This window comes from Colobus angolensis, unplaced genomic scaffold (assembly GCF_000951035.1).
Source record: "Colobus angolensis palliatus isolate OR3802 unplaced genomic scaffold, Cang.pa_1.0 Scaffold113, whole genome shotgun sequence".
NCBI lineage: Eukaryota > Metazoa > Chordata > Mammalia > Primates > Cercopithecidae > Colobus > Colobus angolensis.
In genome coordinates, this window is record NW_012112364.1 from 6572439 (window position 1) to 6594964 (window position 22526).

The window sequence follows — 22526 nt, forward strand, 5'->3', positions numbered from 1 at the left end:
GAAAAACATGAACAAACAATTTAAAAAAAAAAAAAAAAAACACTGCCATTCCTTGGAGACAAACGGTTCTAACCCATCAGACAAGTTTTACTGGAGAAATGTCCAAACTTTAGGGAAATATTTACAACACTGCAGAGTCAAGCCATCTTTTAATACTTCTAGAAACCTACATTCTCAAGAAATGCCTAATTCACCACAAATCACACAGCAAATCCTCACTTAACAGCCAACCCAACAGTATTGTTTTATTTTAAAGAATGTTTAACACTAACTGTATGATAATAATTGAGTAAGGTCTAGATATTGAAACCAAATAAATAATGGCAGGTATGTTTACAACTAGACATTATTTTTTATAAGCAAAAGAGATTTGCCTTCAAACAGTTTTTTTCAAGATGAAAAAGATTTATTTGGAAAAATCATCACAGGACAAAGATATCCTTAATAATCTGTCTCAGAATACCTGAATATTCAGAATATATATGAAATGTAGGTGGAAATTTCGATTTCACAGAACACCAGTGGTTTATACAAATTAAACTCCCATACCCTCCCACCCCCACATATACTACTCTATCTACCCCTTATTGACATTAGCTTTCATTAATTAAGCTTCTATCTTCAGTGCTACTTGCACAAATTAAAAAGCAAAATCATTTTCATTTTTAACGACTAGGATTAGTTAAAGCAACCAAAGCATTACTGTTACAGCAGAGTTTAGTAAGACCATAAGAGAATACCACTAATAACAGTTTTAAATTATCCAAAATGATTTCTTTATTGAGATTAAGTAACTACATAGATTTCACAGTACTATGGAATACTTATATTTAGCTAAAGTCACAAACACATTTCAACATTCAAAATGATGAGCATCATTACCATTCTAATCTACAAAGCTCATGAATAAAGAAAATTACAAAACCTCAAGTGGTACAAAAAAAAAAAAAAACAACTTTCAGGTCTACATACATTAACAATAAAACCATTTCTTCCAGGTAACAGGTAAAAGTATAAAGGCATACCACTGACTTTTTTTTCTAGAATGAACGAATGTTTAATACCTACGACGCTTATTAGGGCCTTCAAAGTTGCCCCCTTGACTTCCTCTACCAAAGCCACCAGGACCACCACTCACAGGACCTACACCACTCACTGGTGCTTGAGGGGTTTCAGAACCTGCCCTGCTCCCCATAGGTGAGCCCATCTGAGACGGCGGTCCTTGAGGAAATCTGTCATTGTGCTATGATACCACACAATAAGGAACAGAACATGAAGTCCATTTGGAACACGCCAAATATAAGTGACAAGAAAAATTGGCAAAATCCCAAGTGGTGGTGTCATGAAGTTCGGCAGAAAGTCCAGCAGAATCAGGATCACACATAGAAGGAAGAAAGGAGCAATTTAATTAGTTACTATGGTTTTTTTAAAAAAATGCAGCATCTGAAGATTTACATATTGCTAATGCTATGCCCCAATTTCAAGAACAAAGAACTGATTTCGTGACAGAAGCAAATGTAATCTTAAGCCTAAACAATATTATAATAAAGCTCTTATTCCTTTTTTCAAAAGTTTATATTGCATGAAACTATGCCATGTAAGAAAAATACTTTTTTAAAATAAAAATCAGAGAAACAAAACTGGGGAGCAGCATCATGTTGTTTTTTAAAAGTAAACATTCTAAAAAAATCTTTACATCAATTCCTTGAAGATAGAAAGCACTAATACAAACATACACAAAGAATTATGATTTCAGTATGGAAACTTCTGAGAGTGTTTTCCTTGAAGTATTATCATTGGGAAAATAGTTTTAAAAATTAATGTAATAACATGCACTAATAAGCACAACTAAACATATGAATTAAGCATTTTGAAAAACCTCACAATAATCATACATATTAATCTCAAAGGTTGGACAGAACTCCCTAAAGTGTAGCAGTAAAATGTCAGTGCAAAAAAGACCAAGGGTGATATTTAAATAAAATTTACAATTTCAGGGAGACAATAAAAAAATGGGACAGTTAATGTTACTTCTATGTTTCCATTGATTATATGCCACACAAAAACTTAACCAAAGTAGTGTAAGTTTTTACTAGCTTTCAAACATATTACTATAAAATAAAGCCTCTACTGAAGGAAATAAACGCAATCACTGTGTTAAGCACCATCTGTTCATAGTAGCCATGCACTGCCTCTTTATCTCCCTGCATAAACTATCATTTTAAAAATCCAACTGCCAGCACGTCCTATTTCTCCACATTCTTAAAAGACTACATTTGAAGCAAATAAAATAATGATAAACGCTGCATTCAACTCTAAGACATACAATGTATTGCTTTTAACGTCTCTCATCACGATGGATTTACAATTGGTGACAGCTCTGAGTCTAACTGGCAGTGCTTTTTCTTTCTTAGCAGCATGGGCGCCTCAAGATTTCATATAGTAGTTTCAAAACTAAACTGCCTTTTCAAAATAGATAACCAAACAACTTCCCTTTCAAAACGTTATTCAGAACAAGCATTAACAAACACTGAGAAAACGGTTTGCCTGTATAAAGTCCCATTTATATAGTGATAGACTTTAATGGAAATGATAAAAGGTATCATTCCTGCTATTAATATATTTAAATATAACAAAAATTACAACGGAAAAACTTTGTTTTCATAGTATTTAATCTACACAAAGATATCTTCACACTCTCAGATCAAGACAAAAAACTGTCTACTTTAAAGTTATTAAATGTAATTTAAAATTCTGTGAAAAGAATGCCACAATAGTGGTTTAGAAATACAGAAAAACTTTAATGTTATTTTACAACTAAATTCCTTGCAATAAATCATGACAGGTAATATTTTTAACAAAAATATTTACTGAAAACTGTGTGTTCATACATATTGGACTCCTGTCCCCAACAAATCTAAGGAGTCCACATAGGAAAAGAACACCATCATAAAATACTTGAACATTAGAATGCTGGTAAATGATGGATACAAATTAAAAGCACAGAAAAATAACTAATTAACATATGCATTTGCTATATACTGAGGTACCACACACAGCATGCCATAGACAGTAATCCTAATTCTTGGACTACTTAAAAACTATCTCAGCCGGATGCGGTGGCTCACGCCTGTAATCCCAGCACGTTGGGAGGCCGAGGCGGGAGGATCACGAGGTCAGGAGTTTGAGACCAGCCTGGCCAACATAGTGAAACCTTGTCTCTACTAAAAATACAAAAATTAGCCAGGCGTGGTGGCGCATGCCTGTTGCGTCCGCTACTTGGGATGCTGAGGCAGGAGAATTGTTTGTGGGAGGCGGAGGTTGCAGCAAGCCGAGATCGTGCCACCGCACACCAGCCTGGGCAACAGTGAGAGATTCTGTCTCAAAAAAAAAAGAGAGAGAGAAAAAAAAAACTATCTGTAATAAATCAACATATGATGTCACAAAATTTTCTTCTTCATTGGCTGCCAAAAGAAATGATACCAAATTATATTAAGTGTGAAGTTATCCTTGATGCAGAAGTGTACATTACTGAATATAATCAAAATAATGTTTGTGATACATTACCACTGCTCCATTATCTGGCATCATTGGAGTTCCCATATTTGCGGCTCCTTCTGGTCCCATGGCAGGACCAGGACCCATTGGTGGGCCAGGTATAGTTGCTCTGTTGTTCATATTCATACCCATCATTGGAGGAGGACCTTGGTTACCAGCAGGTGCTGGGCTAAACGCATCTATGTAAAACAATCTATACTTAGAGCTGTCCTATCTTAGTTTAGTAAACATTAAAAATTTAACAATATTTATGCAATCTATATACCAAGACCGTTATCACAATTATTTTCACTCCTTGAGAATGGGGTATGCATTATCTACTCTGTAATACAGCACTACCTACACTCTAGAATTAGAATTTTCATCCCCAAGCCAAACGGTACATAAAATCAAGAAGGAAACTATCAATCATTTTAGGGCATTTGAGACTCTAACAGTTGGCAAGCTTTGAGACATCAGTATTATTTGTTATAGTAGGCTTTTAAACCAAATAATCCCTAACAAAGGGGACTACATTTTACCAGTTTAAATGAGTAACAAAGGATTAGCACTTACAAAACCACTTAATTTTTTTTAACCCATGGCTAAAAATATTAGCATGTAAATTATGCTAAGTTGCTAGAGAGATAATCATTTTCTGCAATATATAAATAAAGATCATTATAACTAGCCTCTCATCTTAGTTTTTTTTTTTCCTCCCTGAGTTGATGGAATACCTTGCTAAATTACAGGAGGTACTCTTTTTTTAACTTTTTATTTTGAAATATGGAATCTAAAGAAAAAAACCGAAATGACTTATAACAAAACGTATTTTTAAAAGCAACCGCAACCAAATGCAGATAAAATATTAATATAGCTATCTGGATCTTTCTGACAAGCTTAAATTCCATAAATGGGGACAATCTGATAATATTTCAAGTTTTTTCATTAAAAAAATCCACCTACCTCATATTAAACAGTGTTGCACTCTAATACTACATATATGATGATCTCGGATACAACATATTCTTAGGCATTTTCTTTGAAAATTTTTTTCCCTTTTAAGTGTTATTGCTTGTTTATCATTAAAAATTTATAACAAAGTCATTCTAATTCAGCGTTTTCTTTAGTATTTCATTACATAGGTCAATTTTCTGACAATAAGAACTCAATTTCTCAAATACACACTACAATGAAGCTGAAATCTCTATATGACTGAGTCCCTACCAGCCCCTGGAATCATACTTCTGCTCTTCAAATCCAATCCCCAGAAACCTAGCAAATTCATAGGAAGGAATTATTTCATTCATCCCCAAACGCTCTTGCCAATAAACAGACTTTATCCAAGAATATTTCCACTCCCTCAGTATAGCCCTAAATAGCTATTTTTAATAATTTCTACAACTAGAAATGAAGAGAGTATAAGAACAGTATCTAAGAGGCATCTTACCTCAATTATCCCCCAGAAAACAAATTAAGTTTCTTTTTTCTCTCTTTCTCTTTAATAGAATGTAATTTTACAATGGTGGATTCAAAAATAACTACACAACTATGGGTATAAAAAAATCAAAAATAATATTTCCAACTAACAGTAGTTAACTTAGAGCTTTACTTTTAGTACTCACATCTTCCACCACATAGCTATAAATAAATTTAAAGATCTAAGAAATGTTAGCATTATCTGGTTACTAGAAAGGTAGCATTATAATGTATGTTTCACTTGGTTATACACACTAGTGATATACCAGAAAATCTGCTGCCACTTTCTATCAATGTAACTTGATGAGTTACGACAGTTTTAACTTCTCAACAACCCAACTGGATGATAATAATTAATAGCTCTAGAAAACCATTATGATGAAGTCTCACACTGAATGAAGACTGAAGAGAAAATTAGATAAACTGGACTTTAGGAGAGCAAGTGCTAAAATGTAAATAGGTCCTCTGGTGAATAAAATTTCACAAAAATTTTAAGTTATCTTCAATTCCTAACTAAATAAGGACTCTAAAGGCATATTCTTATATTTCTTCTGATAAAATTGCAGAGTATCTCTGTGCCATCAGAAATGGTTTTTTTTTTTTTGAGTCGGAGTCTCGCTCTGTCACCCAAGCTGGAGTGCTGTGGCCGGATCTCAGCTCACTGCAAGCTCCGCCTCCTGGGTTCACGCCATTCTCCTGCCTCAGCCTCCCGAGTAGCTGGGACTACAGGCGCCGCCACCTCGCCCGGCTAGTTTTTTGTAGTTTTTAGTAGAGACAGGGTTTCACCGTGTTAGCCAGGATGATCTCGATCTCCTGACCTCGTGATCCGCCCGTCTCGGCCTCCCAAAGTGCTGGGATTACAGGCTTGAGCCACCGCGCCCGGCCAGAAATGGTTTTAAGTTTTATACTATTTTAAAGTTTAGCTCTGATGTTAATGTCACTCTAATAATAATAGCCTTTTAAACTGCCTATAATCTATAATAACCTTATTCCTAAAATCCTTAAAATTACATGGATTATATTAAATACCATCCCAGCATTTACTCTAAAAAAAAGACATAAATATTGGACCACTTGGACATCACTATACTCAATTATGCTTCTTAATTTAGAATGCAGACGCTCTTGGTTCATTAATTATTTCACGCATCCACTGTAGTAATTTCACAATTAAGTTCTTTACGGGCAAGGGCCATGTTTCTTGCTTCCTGCATATACCAGAGACACTTACTAACTACTCACTGGTAAAAAGTGACCAAGTAAACAGCAATACATGACTCCACATTATCTGATTAGTAGTACTGAAAAGTTTAAGAAAAAAAGTTTATCATGGAAAATGTTCATTTCACACATGACTTAAGTTTCATTTGATAGACTATATATGCTAAGAACATACTTGATTTTGTAAATGGGTGTGCGTGTTAAGTATATTGTTTGCCATGGTAGTGTAATCTTTAAAACAATATGTGCATTTAAGTTATATAAAGATTTTTAGCTTCATAACAGCTTTTGTGGGACAATTAATTTCATAAAATTTAATTCCTTACCCAACTTTTAAATGTATGACATTTCAAATTTCAAATTTAGTAAGGCCTATGAAATTTAGTAAGGCACACTTGTTTTTCCTTTAAGTGATTTACTTGGCATTATTTCCCTTGCAACTTGGCTATACGAGCAAATCCATACTGAAGTTGCTAATATACTTTCTTAAAAACCTAGTTAACTCGGCCGGGCGCGGTGGCTCAAGCCTGTAATCCCAGCACTTTGGGAGGCCGAGACGGGCGGATCACGAGGTCAGGAGATCAAAACCATCCTGGCTAACACGGTGAAACCCCGTCTCTACAAAAAAACAAAAAACAAAAAAATTAGCCGGGCGAGGTGGCGGGCGTCTGTAGTCCCAGCTACTCGGGAGGCTGACGCGGGAGAATGGCGGGAACCCGGGAGGTGGAGCTTGCAGTGAGCTGAGATCCGGCCAGTGCACTCCAGCCTGGGGGCAGAGCGAGACTCTGTCTCAAAAAAAAAAAACAAAAAAACCTAGTTAACTCTAAAATATGCACTGGCGACACACAGAATTCCCCTGACGAGTCACAGTCTACAAAGACTGAGTGCGCTTCTGTGCCCAACACTGCAGGTTAAAAGAAAAAAGTTCAATATCCATTAGAGTGAAGGAAAACAGCTTTAAAGTTACACAAAAAGCTAGTTTAAGACAGAAATGTATATAAAATGCTCTCTAAAAGCCTAAAAACACACTCAGGACCTATCAATTTCCTACTCAGAAACTATCCATTTCCAGTGCCCAATTAGCACAGGCGAGGTGGCTCACGCCTGTAACATCAGCACTTTGGGAAGCTAACGCGGGTAAACTGCTTGAGCCCTGGAGTTCAAGACCAGCCTGGGCAACATGGTGAAATCCTGTCTCTACTAAAAACACAAAAAATAAGCCAGGCGTGGTGGCGCGTGCCGGTAGTCCCAGCGACTTGGTAAGATGGAAGGACCACCTGAGCCCAGGAGGTCGAGGTCTCAGCGCGCTGAGATTGCACCACTGTACTCCAGCCTGGGCAACACAGTGAGGTCCTGCCTCAAAATACAAAACAAACAAACAAAAAGCCAATTAGAAAGCATAAAATTTGATTTTAAAACTGCAAAGACAGAGCTGTATTACACAATGTGATGACTAAACTACTTTCAGGCTGTATTACAACCTGGTTTATATGTTTCTTTCATTAAGCCTATGAATGTATAACACATCTTTTAGCCTTCAAACAAAAACAAAGTAAGAATTTTCTTCCCAAGCATATATTTTTAATATAAATGTATGGTATTCCAGTTTAATGGATGTAAGAGATTTCACCTTTAGAAATGTTGGTTCCATATTTTAGTTTCTTACTAAGAATATATCACAAACAGCATAAACAGTCCCCCCAAAAATGATAAGTTACAAAAGCCTTTTGCTTCAAATCCCTACCTCCCATGTTTATTGCTCCACGGGGACCCATATCACCCATTCTCATTTCCTGTTCTCTCTGTAAGTAAACATAGTTGTCACAGTCAACCTATCGATCTTATGACTTTACATTTCCCATCTAAAATCAAAAAGAAAAGAGTGAATTGGGACATCATTTTCCATTAAAAATTTTGAAAAATTTCCATCATCATATACTTAATAAGAATGCTGAAAAGAAACTTCAGTCTCCCAGGCTTAATATACTACAAACACTTAATGCACCCAGTTTATACTGCAAGATTAGATTACTAATGAACCAGATTATATAAAATATACCACAGATTATTTTTAATGTTTTTATTCCAATAGATGAAAGATACATGCCTAGATTCCAAGCAAAGGAAAATCCAGTAATAACAACCACCAGAGTCAATTATTTTCTCCTCCCAGGTCACTGAAGTCTTAAAATAGAAATGACTGTTACCAAGTTCATATTGAAATGTATTCAAATATGTAACACAAACAGCTTTAGGGAATTATGCTAAAAATAAGGTTACAATCTTCATTGTCTAAATTATAATTCATTCATGTATTTTTATCTATCTACTCAAGCATTATTCCATCCAGGCACTACAGAAAGCCCAACAAGCAATTACTGAAAGCTCAACATAACATTGCTTTCCTTTAATTGCACGGTAATTTTATTTGAAAACCTGAATGAAAGTATCACACAGTTAGCTATAAAATAGAAATATTCAAAACATTTGAAATTTCATTACAAAAACTGCTTCCTAAAAGCTCTTCATTTACCAACAATAGTGATACAGAATTAACTTCAATGAAATCTCTAAGTGAAATTACTCAACATAACATATGAAAATTGCAATTTTCACTTTGACTTGATGACCATTTCCAATCACAGAAAACTTTGTTAAACGTAGCAATCATGAAAAACATTCCATTATGAGACAATTGCAGAAATGTTTAAAGAAAGTATCATTGCTATACTTTTGAAAAAGCAATCTTATTAAAATCTAAATGTTCATTTAAAGTTCCCTTTGATAATACAAAACACTGTTGAAAAGCACCTATAAAGCTGGAAATAAAATAAAAGCCTATGGTAGAAATGTAATTGCCATTAAGCCACAAGTGGCTCCTTAAAAAAACTGCCTAACTTAAACGGAGATGTCCAAAGGTAATCTTAATGAAGCTAGGGTACAATGAATGAAGTTAAGGTACAATGAATGAAGCTACGATACAACAAAAACACCATCATGAAGAGATAAAAATGCTTTTTCACATTATTTAGAACATTTAAATGCTAACCTTTCTAAAATCTTTTTTAATATTTTTTTTTTCAGAGACCCTCGCTCTGTTGCCCTGGCTGCAATGCAGTGGCATCATCATAGCTCACTGCAGCCTCGAACTCCTGGGCTCAAGGGATCCTCCTGCCTCAGTTTCCCTAATAGATGGGACGACAAGCATGCACCATCATGCCTGGAGAATTTTTTGATTTCTTTTTTTATAGAGATAGGGTCTCGCTATGTCAACCAGGCTGGTATCTAACTCCTGGGCTCAAGCAATCTTCCTGCCTCACGCTCACAGTGTGCTGGGATTACAAGCGTGAATCACCATGCCCAGCCCTAAACGCCATGTTTTAACTTTCCTAAAAATAAATTTCTCATCATAACAGTTGTGACCATTAATGGATACTATTACTGACCTGCAAAAAAAGCTAGACTGAGGTGGGGTGCAGTGGCTCACGCCTGTAATCCCAACACTCTGGGAGGCTGAGGCACGCAGATCACCTGAGGTCAGGAGTTCAGGACCAGCCTGGTAAACATGGTGAAACCCCATTTCTACTAAAAATACAAAAAAATTAGTCAGGTGTGGTGGCGGGTGCTTGTAGTCCCAACTATTCGGGAGGCTGAGGCAGGAGAATGGCGTGAACCCAGGAGGCAGAGGTTGCAGTGAGCCAAGATCGCAAGACTACACTCCAGCCTAGGCAACAAAGTGAGACTCTGTCTCAAAAAAAAAAAAAAAGAAAGAAAGAAACCCTGTCTCTACTAATAATACAAAAAAATTAGCTGGGCAGTAGTGGCACATGCCTATAATCCTACCTCCTCAAGAGGCTGCGGCAGGAGAATCACTTAAACCCAGGAGGCAGGGGTTGCAGTGAACCGAAATTGCACTATGGCACTCCAGCCTGGGCAACAAGAGCAAAACTCTGTCTCAAAAAAAAAAAAAAAAAAAGCTAGACTGTGATATAAAATTGGCTACTGATCAAGCATTACATTTAGAAAACTATTTTAAAATAAAGATTATGTTTCTCACTACTTTCAGTAGACCAAATCAAATTGCCATTTCCTTATCACTACGTAGAAACTACTGATAGGTTCTTAGAACTTACTGATAAAAGTGAAGAATGCTTCAACACACCCAGAATCTTCTAGCTATAAAAATAATATCTATAGTATCTAGATAAGTATCTGTAACAAGCAAATATAGTAGATATTTTGTTGTTGAGAAGCTGGTTACGCACCTGCACCATCAAGTGAAATGCACGGATTTCATAATTATGACTTTCGGGGAGGACAGGAGTTCAATTTATATTTTTACTTTTGAATTTGTCTTCACTATAAAAGGTTAGGAATTCAATATCTAACCACTAATACAGGGAAATTATTTACAGTCTCACTGCTTGAGATTTCAATTACCCCTTATATACCCTAATACCTTAACTATTGGCCTGGGATTCACTGGCAGGAAAAAAGGGCATAAACAAGATCGCAAGACTACACTCCAGCCTAGGCAACAAAGTGAGACTCTGTCTCAAAAAAAAAAAAAGAAAGAAAGAAACCCTGTCTCTACTAATAATACAAAAAAATTAGCTGGGCAGTAGTGGCACATGCCTATAATCCTACTCTTTATATTCTCAGCTTTATGTATCACTTTCTAGAATAACTTCCTAGAATAGTGTGAGCTTTCTTATTCACAAAGTACCTTCTTTTACTGTTTTTTTTTGTTTGTTTGTTTTGAGACGGAGTCTCGCTCTGTCGCCCAGACTGGAGTGCAGTGGCTCAATCTCGGCTCACTGCAAACTGTGCCTCCCGGGTTCATGCCATTCTCCTGCCTCAGCCTCCTGAGTAGCTGGGACTACAGGCGCTGCCACCACGCCTGGCTAATTTTTCTGTTATTTTTAGTAGAGACGGGGTTTCACTGTGTTAGCCAGGATGGTCTCGGTCTCCTGACCTCGTGATCCGCCCGCCTCGGCCTCCCAAAGTGCTGGATTATAGGCGTGAGCCACTGCGCCCAGCCCCTTCTTATATTATTAAATCCATTGTCATTAAAAAAATTTCATGGGAAATGTATCAATGTACTGAAAATAACTATGGTTTTAAGTCAATTATTAAACACGAACATTCCCCTTCTGGTGGTATATTATAAATCGGTACAAGTTCTAAAACACCTTTCTCTAAATGAGATAATCAGAATATCTTAGAATACTCCAGGCTACTATAGCATATTACTGTATTAAAATATCAATTAAAAAATAAATAAATAAAATACCAATCCATGAGGCACATTACAGCATTTTTCACTAAATATATATATATACACACACTTGTACTTAGTAATGTTGACAACATCTTAAAGATGATTATTGAATACTATTTTACACAGCTTTGCTCTTAAAAAAAAGAGTGTAATTTGATGACATCATTTTGTAACTATTTTAGAAGGGGCAAAAGAAATTTTCAGTTTCCCAGTCATGTCTTCAAGGCTGTTACTTTCTAGAAACCCACCGCTACAAACTTCTAGTAAAATACAAAAGAGGTAGAGATTATATTAAGATGATTTTGTAAAATGAAATACAGCATTCTTCACTATCACTAAATCTATCAAATATTAATAAGAATCACTTGAAAAAATTCCCAACTGTGTGCCCATCCAACAAGCAATACATAAGACCCTTACTTCCCTCTATGAATGACTTTTAATAACACTTCAAATTAGAATTTAAGTTAGAACCAGTGCATATATGTGATATTTTTACAAATTTAAATAATGTTTTATTACATTACAAAAAATTAAGAGTTGTGGTTTAAGCCAAAACAAATTATTTGTAACCAACACCTCAAAAGACTGCAGTGCGCTAAAATAAAGCTATGATGAACTCAGTTTTACATTATTGATTCAACTCTATGAAGTAGGCCTACTGTTACCTCATTTTAGACATAATGAAACTGAGGCACCAAGTTGAATAACTTAGTCAAGGTAATAGGGATACTAAGTGGCTGAGCTAGCCTATACGATTCTACTAAAAAAGAGTTACAAAATTTTTGACGTTCACAAGATACTTTCATTCTTCAAAAATTCCAACATATCTCCATGTCCCAGACAGCCAAAAAAAAAAAAAAAAAAAAGAATTCCAACAGTCAAAGCCTAATAAAAGGCGAGATTTTAACTTATCTTTGTAGTATTTATAAGACTGTATGCCTTTCCATGAAAAAGAATTACACATATGTATTCCTCAAAGCTTGGAATTCAAGTGTACTTAAATTAACAGATGACCAAAAAGGAGGCAAAGTATGACTAATTCCCAGAACCACATGTCAAAAGAGCATTCCATCATCGCAGCGTTCTTAACGTGTAGGTCATGGAGTTCCAAGAGTCCCCAAGACTCAGGAAGCGCAGTCATAACTATTTCATGTTTTCCTGGCACTAAGATAAAGTTAGCTATAATATATCATCAGACTTTTCTCTGTGTCAACATTTACCACATTCAATGGTGCAAAAGTAATGACTGGGAAAAGTTCCAGCACTTTAGCACAAGCCAAGAGACCTGGGCCCAATTTTTAATAGTAAACACTGCATTTGACACATAGATAAAATTGTATTTTCAATTTTTAAACTATGAATACCTGGAGGAAGCAGTAAAAGTTAATTTTATTAAATCTTTATCCATGGGTACATGCTTTTTTCATATTCTTCACAATAAAACAGGATTTGTCCACAAAGTACATCTGCTGCATTCTGAAGCAGGATGGTTATTTTAAGAAAAAGCATTCACGATTGGGTTGCATGCTGAATGAAACACTTTTTTCATGGAACAAGATTTTTATATGAGACACTATAATTATTGGCTTCAGTATTTGGTTAGCATTTTCTATGAGATCAATATGGAGACATATAACTTCTTTTTAATTTTGTAAAATAAACACATTAGCATTTGGATAATCTGCTTAGGTCAATGCATCAGTATTTTTCTTCTGATTGGTACATGACACTACAAAATCATGCATGGGTAAAAGATCTATTCAAAATTCAAAGCAGCCCAACGGATTCCTTTTTCTTTTTCTTTTTTTTTTTTTGAGACAGAGTCTCACTCTGCTGCCCAGGCTGGGGTGCAACGGCGTGATCTCAACTCATGCAGCCTCTGCCTCCCAGATTCAAGCGATCCTCCTGCTTTAGCCTCCGGAGTACAGAACTACAGGCACATACCATCACGCCCAGATAATTTTTGTGTTTTTTGTAGAAATGGGGTCTTACCATGTTGCTCAGGATGGTCTTGAACTCCTGAGCTCAAGTGATCCACCTTCCTCAACCTCCCAAAGTGCTGGGATTACAGGTGTGAGCCACCATGCCCAGCCAGTCCAATTAATTTCAATGTTAAGAGTACTTTTAAGTTTTACAGTAGTATCAAAAAAAATCCACAATTATCTTTAAAGGTTATTAACATACTCCTCCCTTATAACTTCTCCGTATAATGTCAGGTCTTCTTTGACGCATTTTAATTAAAAAGCTTTCTGCAATAAATGGAACACAAAAGCAAATGTGGGAAGCCGACCATTTCTTATAGAGGAAAACAATTTACAAAACATAAAACAATACCATTCTTCCCACTGCACTGAAGGGAACATTAAAGACATTTGCAAAAATGTAGAAGAAAGTGACTCTTAATTCTGTAACGTTTTCTTTAAAATGCGCTTTGGCTTATAATATGGTCAATATTGATATATTCCTTTAGCAGCACTTTGGAGGCCTCAATAGTTTTTCCTAGTGATATGGAAAATTAAAGAAATATGGAAGCCAAAAAGTTTGAGAAGCACTATTTTTAAAGTCCCAGTCAGTCTTCTTTCATGAAAATATAAAACAGAAAGATTGCACTAAGTAAGGTAAATTAACCTAACAAATATTTTCCAAAATGTGGTAAACATGCCACTACTGGCACATTACACATTTTGTGCAGAACATGGATATTTTTCCTTTAATATTTAATACTTGGGCTATCAAGACACAAGGTGAGCATAACCATCCCAAACCCCAAATGCTCCAAAATCCAAAACGTTTTCTTTTCATTTCTTTTTTTTTTTTTTGAGGCGGAGTCTTGCTCTGTCGCCCGGACTGGAGTGCAGTGGCCGGATCTCAGCTCACTGCAAGCTCCGCCTCCTGGGTTTACGCCATTCTCCTGCCTCAGCCTCCCGAGTAGCTGAGACTACAGGCGCCCGCCACCTCGCCCAGCTAGTTTTTGTATTTTTAGTAGAGACGGAGTTTCACCGTGTTAGCCAGGGTGGTCTCGATCTCCTGACCTCGTGATCCGCCCGTCTCGGCCTCCCAAAGTGCTGGGATTACAGACTTGAGCCACCGCGCCCGGCCCAAAACGTTTTCAACACCAACACAATGCCCAAAGTGGAAGATTCCATACTTGACCTCATGTGATGGGTTTAAGTCAAAATGTAGGCAAAACTTTCATGCACAAAATTACTTAAAATATTCTACTGAGCCAGGTATAGTGGTTCATGTCTATAATCCCAGCACTCAGGGAGGCTGCGATGCAAGAATTGCTCGAGCCCAGGAATTCAAGACAAGCCTGTGGAACACAGTGAGACACTGTCTCTTAAAAAAAATTTTTTTTTTTTTTGGACAGATGCATAATCTCAGCACTTTGGGAGGCTGAGGCAGACGGATCATGAGGTCAAAAGATCAAGACCATCCTGGCTAATACGGTGAAACCTCGTCTCTACTAAAAACGCAAAAAATTAGCCAGGCATCCTGTAGTCCCAGCTACTCGGGAGGCTGAGGCAGGAGAATGGCATGAACCCAGGAGGCGGAGCTTGCAATGAGCCAAGATCGTGCCACTGCACTCCAGCGTGGGCGACAGAGCAAGACACTGCTTCAAAAAAAAAAAAAAAATTTAAGTTCTATGAAGTTACCTTCAGGCTACATATATAAGACATATATGAAACATAAGTGAATTTCATATTTGGATCTGGGTCCCATCCCCAAGATATCTCATTAGATAATATACAAACGTTTCAAAATCCAAAAAAATCCAAATTCCAATACACTTCTTGTCCCAAACATTTTAGATAAGGGATACTCAACATGTATATTTTGTGTGTCTATGTGTGTATGTATATTACCAATAACCTAATTTAAAGGAATGACTTAACACAGTACTCAGGTAAAGCTAAAGTGTAGTATGACCACTTAAACCTGGAGGATACACTCACTGAACTAAATAAAAACTGCTTTAACTGTGTCAACTGGAATAACATTGATTGATCAATGACAAGAGGTATTCATCTAACACTTTATCAATATAAACTCTTGTTTGAGAGAATGCGATCTTAATGGGCACAATCAATATTCTTTTTTAGGTCACAATCAAAATTCTTTATTGATAAAGACCTGTCAAGTTTATCTCAAAAGAAGCTTTAAGAATGGTCTAGGAATCACCACATGCTACGCCTCAAAAAAAGAAAATGCTAAAATAATGTAGAACATTTAAATCCACTAAAAAATATATAATTCTAGAGAAAAATATGGTAAGTTCTGACAAGTAACAGGATTCAGCCTTTTTAATCAATTAGGAATATCTAAATATTCCTAAAACTAAATTCCCTAAACAAAAATTATATTCAGCAATTGAAAGTATTTTAGTGTGAGCAAACTATATTCTATTACCTTTTCTTTCACTAGAGGTGGTTACATAAAAGAAGAGTAAAGTTATAACCAGTTAAATTTTCATGAGAAAGACTAAATAAGAACTGTTAGCCAGGCGCGGTGGCTCACTCCTGTAACCCCAGCACTTTCGGAGGCTGAGGCAGGCGGATCACCTGAGGGGTGCGAGACCGGCCTGGCCAAGATGGTGAAACCCCATCTCTATGAAAAGCCTGGTGACAGAGCGAGACTCCATCTCAAAAAAAAAAAAAAAAAAAAGTTAGGAGCCAGAAATATTAGGTAACCAATTGTAGACACAAAGAATGAAGCAAAAATCACTTACATGAAATATTCATGGGTATTTTTAAAAACCTCAAGAGATTAGGCCTCTCTGACAAGAAAGTATTAACTCATGAAAAAAGTATTAAGATACTGAACGACGTACATCAGCAAATTAATCTTTTCTAATAAAAGTAAACTGGGCCGGATGTGGTGGCTCACACCTGTAATCCCAGCACTTTCGAAGGCTGAGGCGGGCAGATCACTCGAGGTCAGGAGATCAGCCTGGCTAACATGGTGAGACTCCGCAAATACTAAAATTACAAAAACTTAAGGCCGAGCATGGTGGCTCATGCCTGTAATCCCAGCACTTTGGGAGGCAGAGGCAGGCAGATCACCTGAGGAGAGTTCAAGACCAGCCTGATCAACATGGTGAAACCCCGTCTCTATTAAAAACACAAAAAATTAGCCAGGTGTTGTGGCGGACGCCTGTAGTCCCAGCTACTCAGGAGACTGAGGCAGGAGAATCGCTTGAACCCAGAAGGTAGAGACTGCAGTGAGCCAAGATCATGCCACTGCACTCCAGCCTGGGCAACAGAGTAAGACTCCATCTCAAAAAAAAAATTAGTCGGGTGTGGTGGTGCACCCTGTAGTCCCAGCTACTCATAAGGCTAAGGCAGGAGAATCACTTGAACTCAGGAGATGGGGTCTCTGAGTTCCAGCGACTGCACTCCAGCGTGGGCAACAGAGGGAGACTTCACTTAAAAAAAAAAAAAAAAAAAAAAAGGAAATAAGGGTCAGGCATGGTGTCCAGTGCCTATAATCTCAGGGTTTTGGTGACCAAGGCAGGAGGATCCCTTGAGGTCAGGAATTAGAGGTACGGTGACCTACGATGGCGTCACTGCACTCCAGCCTGGTCACTGCACTCCAGCCTGGGTGACAGAATGAGACCTCACTCAAAAAACTTTTTAAATGTTTTAAAATGAAAAGGAAAAAAATATACATTTCTATTGATACAACTCAATAGCATGTAACTTTCAACTTAATCAATAGTAAATGCTTGGAAAACTTAACATTTTAAATTCAGGCAATTAAACACAATAATTTCCAATACACTGTATTATTTGCTGCTAGTTAGTGAGAGGTAGTTTAAAAAATATAAGACAATCTCTTTATATAAATATACCCAAAGGTGGGTTTTCTCCCCTCAATGCATGCATTCCTAAATACCTTCACACACGAATATTTGGGAAAATATTCCTCAGTTATATGATTGTTTAAATGAAACTTTACATCGTATGTCATTGACAGAATTGCAAATTACATTGATGGAACTGCAAATTAAAATGAGATAGTGCTACAAAATCTACTAGAATGGTGACGATCCGAAACACTGACAAAACAAATGCTGGCAAAGATGTGACACAACCAGAACTTTAACATATTGCTGAAGGGAATACAAACAGGTGTAACCATTTTGCAAGACAGGCTGGCAGTTTCTGATAAAATTAAATATACTCTTACCATCTGATACAGCAATATCACTCTTTGTTTTTTACCCAAAGGAGGTGTAAACTTATGTCTACACAAAAACCTACAAAGGAATGTTTATAGCAGCTTGATTCATAATTGCTAACACCTGGAAGCAACCAAGATGTCTGTTAGTATGTGAATGGGTGAACTGTGGTACAACCAAAATATTATTCAGCGCTAAAAAGAAATGAGCTATCGACCCATGAAAAGACATAGAGGAAACTGAAATGCATATTGCCAGGTGACTGGAAGCCAATCTGAAGAGGCTATATACTGTATGATTCCAACTATATGACGTTCTGGAAAAAAACTAAACTATGGAGATAGAAGGATCAATGGTTGCCAAGGGGTAGGTGGAAGGGATAAAGAAGCAGAGCACAGAAGATTTTTAAGGAGGTGAAAATACTCTGTATGATACTATAATGATAGGTTCATGTCACAGATTTGTCAAAACCCTCAGAATGTACACCCAGAGCAAATCTAAAGGTAAACTATTGACTTCGGTTGATAAGAACGTCTCAATGTAGCTTCAGCAATTTTTATAGATACATCATTCCGGTAAAACATTTTGATAGCAGAAGAAGCTGTATGTATGTGGCATGGGGTAGACAGGCAATCTCTGTATCTTCCACTCAATCTTGCTGTGGACCTAAAGCTCTTTTGAAAAATACACTACTAAAATATTCAAACTTTAAAATGAATCCTTTTGAATACAATTACATTAAAAATAATAATAAATAAAGATGAGTCTCACTATGTTGCCCAGGCTGGACTTACACTCACTGGGCTCAACTGATCCTCCTGCCTCAGGCTCTCAAGTAGCTGGGACTACAATCATGCCACTGCACCCAGGTAATTACATCTTACTTTATACTGCAAGGTTTAGTCATGAAACAAAAAGTAGTTGTTACTTGTTAAATACTAAATCAGAAATAGAGGCGACAAATAGAAGTAGGGAAACTTACTGTGTTCATTAACTTGACATGTGCCTCTTAAACCAAATACATTCAACAATGTATTTTGAAAGCCTCGTTCAGGTAATTGAGTGAACAGATTGCTCTGATATTACTGTCAAATTCAACTGAATGTGTACAAAAATTAATGGCTGCTTTTTAATACATAGGGTGGCATTATAACCGAAGATCAATTAAATGTAAACACAATCTAGCATACATCAAGGGACAGAAGGAAATAAGTATTTTACATAAATAAATTGTTAAAGAAGCTTCTATTCAGCTGAGATTTTAAGAGACGGGCCTCTCACTATGTTGTCCAAGCTGGCCTCGAATTCCTAAGCTCAATTGATCCTCCCACCTCAGCCTCCCAAGTAGCTGGCACACAATACTGCTCCTAAGAATTTTATTTATAATGTATTATAATGCATTTATAATGCAAACACCTGAGAGTATTTTCAAGATTACCAGTTTCAACTGTCACTGTAAACTCACTCTGAAGAGGCGCTTTTAAAACTTAAAATTCATTAATAATACTTAATTATTCTTCAAATTTAGTTATTTTACCCAGAACTCCTAAAAAAAAAATGAGCAAGGATATCAGCTGTAAGACAAACAATACTAGCAATAAAATCTTACCAAAGTTCACTTAATGCTGGTGACTGGTTTGCATTTCTTGATCCAAAACCTCTTTCTTATCCAGTGCACTTCCTTACCAAAGTAAAACTATCATAACTGGCCAGGTCAAGGTATGAAAGGTGAAAGAAAAGAACAAATATAAACTGCGCAAGCAGCAATTCCAAACTGGTCCCATCAACAGAAAAAAGCAGAAAAGAGGAAAACAAGGCACAGAAGGCCAACATATGAGTTAAGTACACATTTTACACAGGAGAGTGTCCATTTCTGTTTGGGGTATTAGGCATTAGATAAATCATCTTAATAATTTACCAGAGGCCTTGAAATCGTGATAAGTTAATACATATTTTCTTCTAAGTAGGTTAAGTCAAAGCTACAGATTCAAATACACAGTCATTTTTTACACATTTAAGTGGTACCAACATAAAAATCAAAGTGATTTAAAATTTGCCATTATAAAATAAACTACTGTAACAATCAAATCAATTGGTTAAAACCAAATATAGAAAAAACAATAATAAACCAAATGAAGAAGCTATCTTAAGAAAACCATGGTAAACTTACAACCAGAAAAGCCAGGGTTTGAAATAGTGCACAATGTAGTGTAAGATACCATTCAGAAAAGAAGCAAACTTACCCATAAACTTTCAGTTACCTTAAATTGTAAAAGTCTTTGAAAGTTTGTCATTATACTAATTATCAATCTAACTCAAATAAGTAAAACCCTTTGAAAGTTTGTAATTATAATAATTACCAATCTAACTGATATAACTGCATCTCATCAGTAGAAGATGCTTACAAACCAGAGTTCCTACAGCCTACTTCTCACCAGTTGTTACCTTAATACTGAACATAAATAGACATAATTTTTTAGTTTTAGTATAAAGTTCTAACATTTTAGATGATACTACAGAGATACTATCCTCGATATGAAGTATAGAAGATCTTAGATACTGACTAGCCTAAAACATAATTTATTGTCACTATACAGAACAAGCACTGTAAGGTGGCTCCAAATACATTAAACAAGTCACAAAGCAGAAGCAAAAAGTTAAATTTTTATGCCTTCCGAGGATCTTCTGTCACTAATTCAAACTAATAAGTAAAATTATTATTAGTTGTATTATATAGTAGACAATGCACAAGATATGTTTACATTAGTTAACCACGTCTATTTGCCGGTCTTGACTCTCCTCTTCTCTGATTGCTCAAACAGGAGTTAACATTAGCTAAGAAATCTTACCGTTCTGAACCAAAAATTATTAGAAGAACTTACCATTTCAAATGAAAAGACATGAGGTATTCCTACAACACAGCAGGAATAATAAATAAATCACATCATTTTATAAACACACACACACACACACACACACACAAGTACCACAACAGTGCCAAGACTACTTAATAACAAGCTAGACACCTTCAGTAAAGAATTTCATTTTGTAAACTCTCAGAGCGTTTGAGCTGTTTCTTTTAACATTACTCTGTATAAGTACTCAACACCTAAAATCCTCTGACATCCTTTGTATCCTCTACAGTGTTCAGCACTATGTTTTGAATACAGGAAACAGTGACCAAATTTTTCTTCCAAAATGGTAACATCCCAGTCGTCCTGTAAGTCTAATACTCTGAAGTAAAAAGTTAGGTGTGTTGAAAACCAAGCACAAAAAAAATAGTTTCTTTGGCTGTTTTTAAAAGTTACTCTTCATTATTTAATCACATATGAAGTCTATAAAAATGTTATCAGCAGTTGTACCTCAGTGCCACCTATGTTTTCCAAAGTACCAACTGTGTAATACCTGAGGCATTAATATTCAATAAATGCCAAGGTCTGGTGATCCATACAAACCGAAAACCATAACTGAGCTGCACTGGCATTGGAAAAACAAGACTTCAAACAGCTACTTAATTCTCTCAGTTTACATCTCAGTAACTATAACATGACAAACATAGAATTTGTGACCTCGAAAAATTCAGAGAACACAAAGTCAGAACAAAATTAGAATACAACTTGGGAAGTATTAAGAATAAACTATATTAAACATAAAAAGGACCAGGTGCAGTGGCTCACACCTGTAATCCCAGCACTTTGGGAGGCCAAGGCAGGTGGATCACTTGAGGTAAGGAGTTCAAGATCAGCCTGGCCAACATGGTGGAACCCCATCTCCACTAAAAATACAAAAATTAGCCGGATGTAGTGGCACTCACCTGTAATCTCAGCTACCTGGAAGGCTGAGGCACAAGAATCACTTGAACCCAGGAGGCAGAGGTTAGAGTGAGTCAAGATCACTCCACTGCACTCCAGCCTGGGCAACAGAGCGAGATTCCGTCCTTAAAAAAAATTTTTCTTTTAAATTATTTTAATGAAAAGGATCACAGCTGGGGTGAGGAATCAGAAGAAATACATGACCTGAGTCTGAACAGATATTCTCCAAAGGGAAAAAAGAAAACATGATAATTTTTCTGGATTATGAACCTCTCTGAAACTCGAATGGAAGGTAAGACCAAAAAAAAAGTTAATCAGTACAATGAAGGGTCCTCTGACGAAGTGTGTACACAGTATAAGAGATTCAGTCACCATTTCCAAGTAGTCATTCAAAACAGATTAACAAATATGATGATAAAACACAGAAAACCAATACTAATAATCATAGCATACGATTAAGCTAACCATACCTCCTGGTTCACCTAAGAAAGCCCATTTCATGCCTATCGCAGAAGTATTTTAATAGTATCCATGTTCATTTGTCCCATTTTATATGAAACATTCTATGGTTTCCCATGCATCATTAGATATTATTAAAACTATTAAATAATCTTTGGAGGAGTGATCAAATAACTCAATACCTGGTTAAAACTGACATATACCTTCAACCCAAATATCCCAAATCAGCAAAATCCTACAAATCAATTCCAAGAATATGTGTAAACATAACAAACTTACGTATCTTTTTGTTTTTATTTGATCACAAAAGTCTAAGTCAAGTTACAATTATGTACCATGCCAAATATTGAGAAAATTCCTTGGCTTGTCATAAATTATTTAAATGAATATGTAAAAACATTAACAACCGAAACTAGTCATAACTAGAACATTACATATGAGACCATTGCAATGTCTGTTATTATCCATTTTGATTTTCACCAACATGCCCAAACCACTAGGACTAGGCCATCATCATACCAGAAATAAGCCTACCAGCCCAGTAGGTCACACT

At 36.2% G+C, this 22526-nt stretch overlaps 1 protein-coding gene across 1 annotated transcript in view; it reads right to left on the minus strand.

The window, feature by feature from the left end:
* Nucleotides 1–752: 752 nt before the first annotated feature.
* The window catches only part of PSPC1 (paraspeckle component 1), a 74144-nt gene continuing 52370 nt past the window's right edge, over nt 753–22526 (minus strand). Inside the window, exons 7-9 of the mRNA XM_011959223.1 lie at nt 7982–8039; nt 3568–3737; nt 753–1243 (exon numbers count right to left, since the gene is read on the minus strand). Coding sequence (XP_011814613.1) covers nt 1058–1243; nt 3568–3737; nt 7982–8039 — 414 coding nt within the window. The 3' untranslated portion in view covers nt 753–1057. The remainder of the gene's footprint in view (nt 1244–3567; nt 3738–7981; nt 8040–22526) is intronic.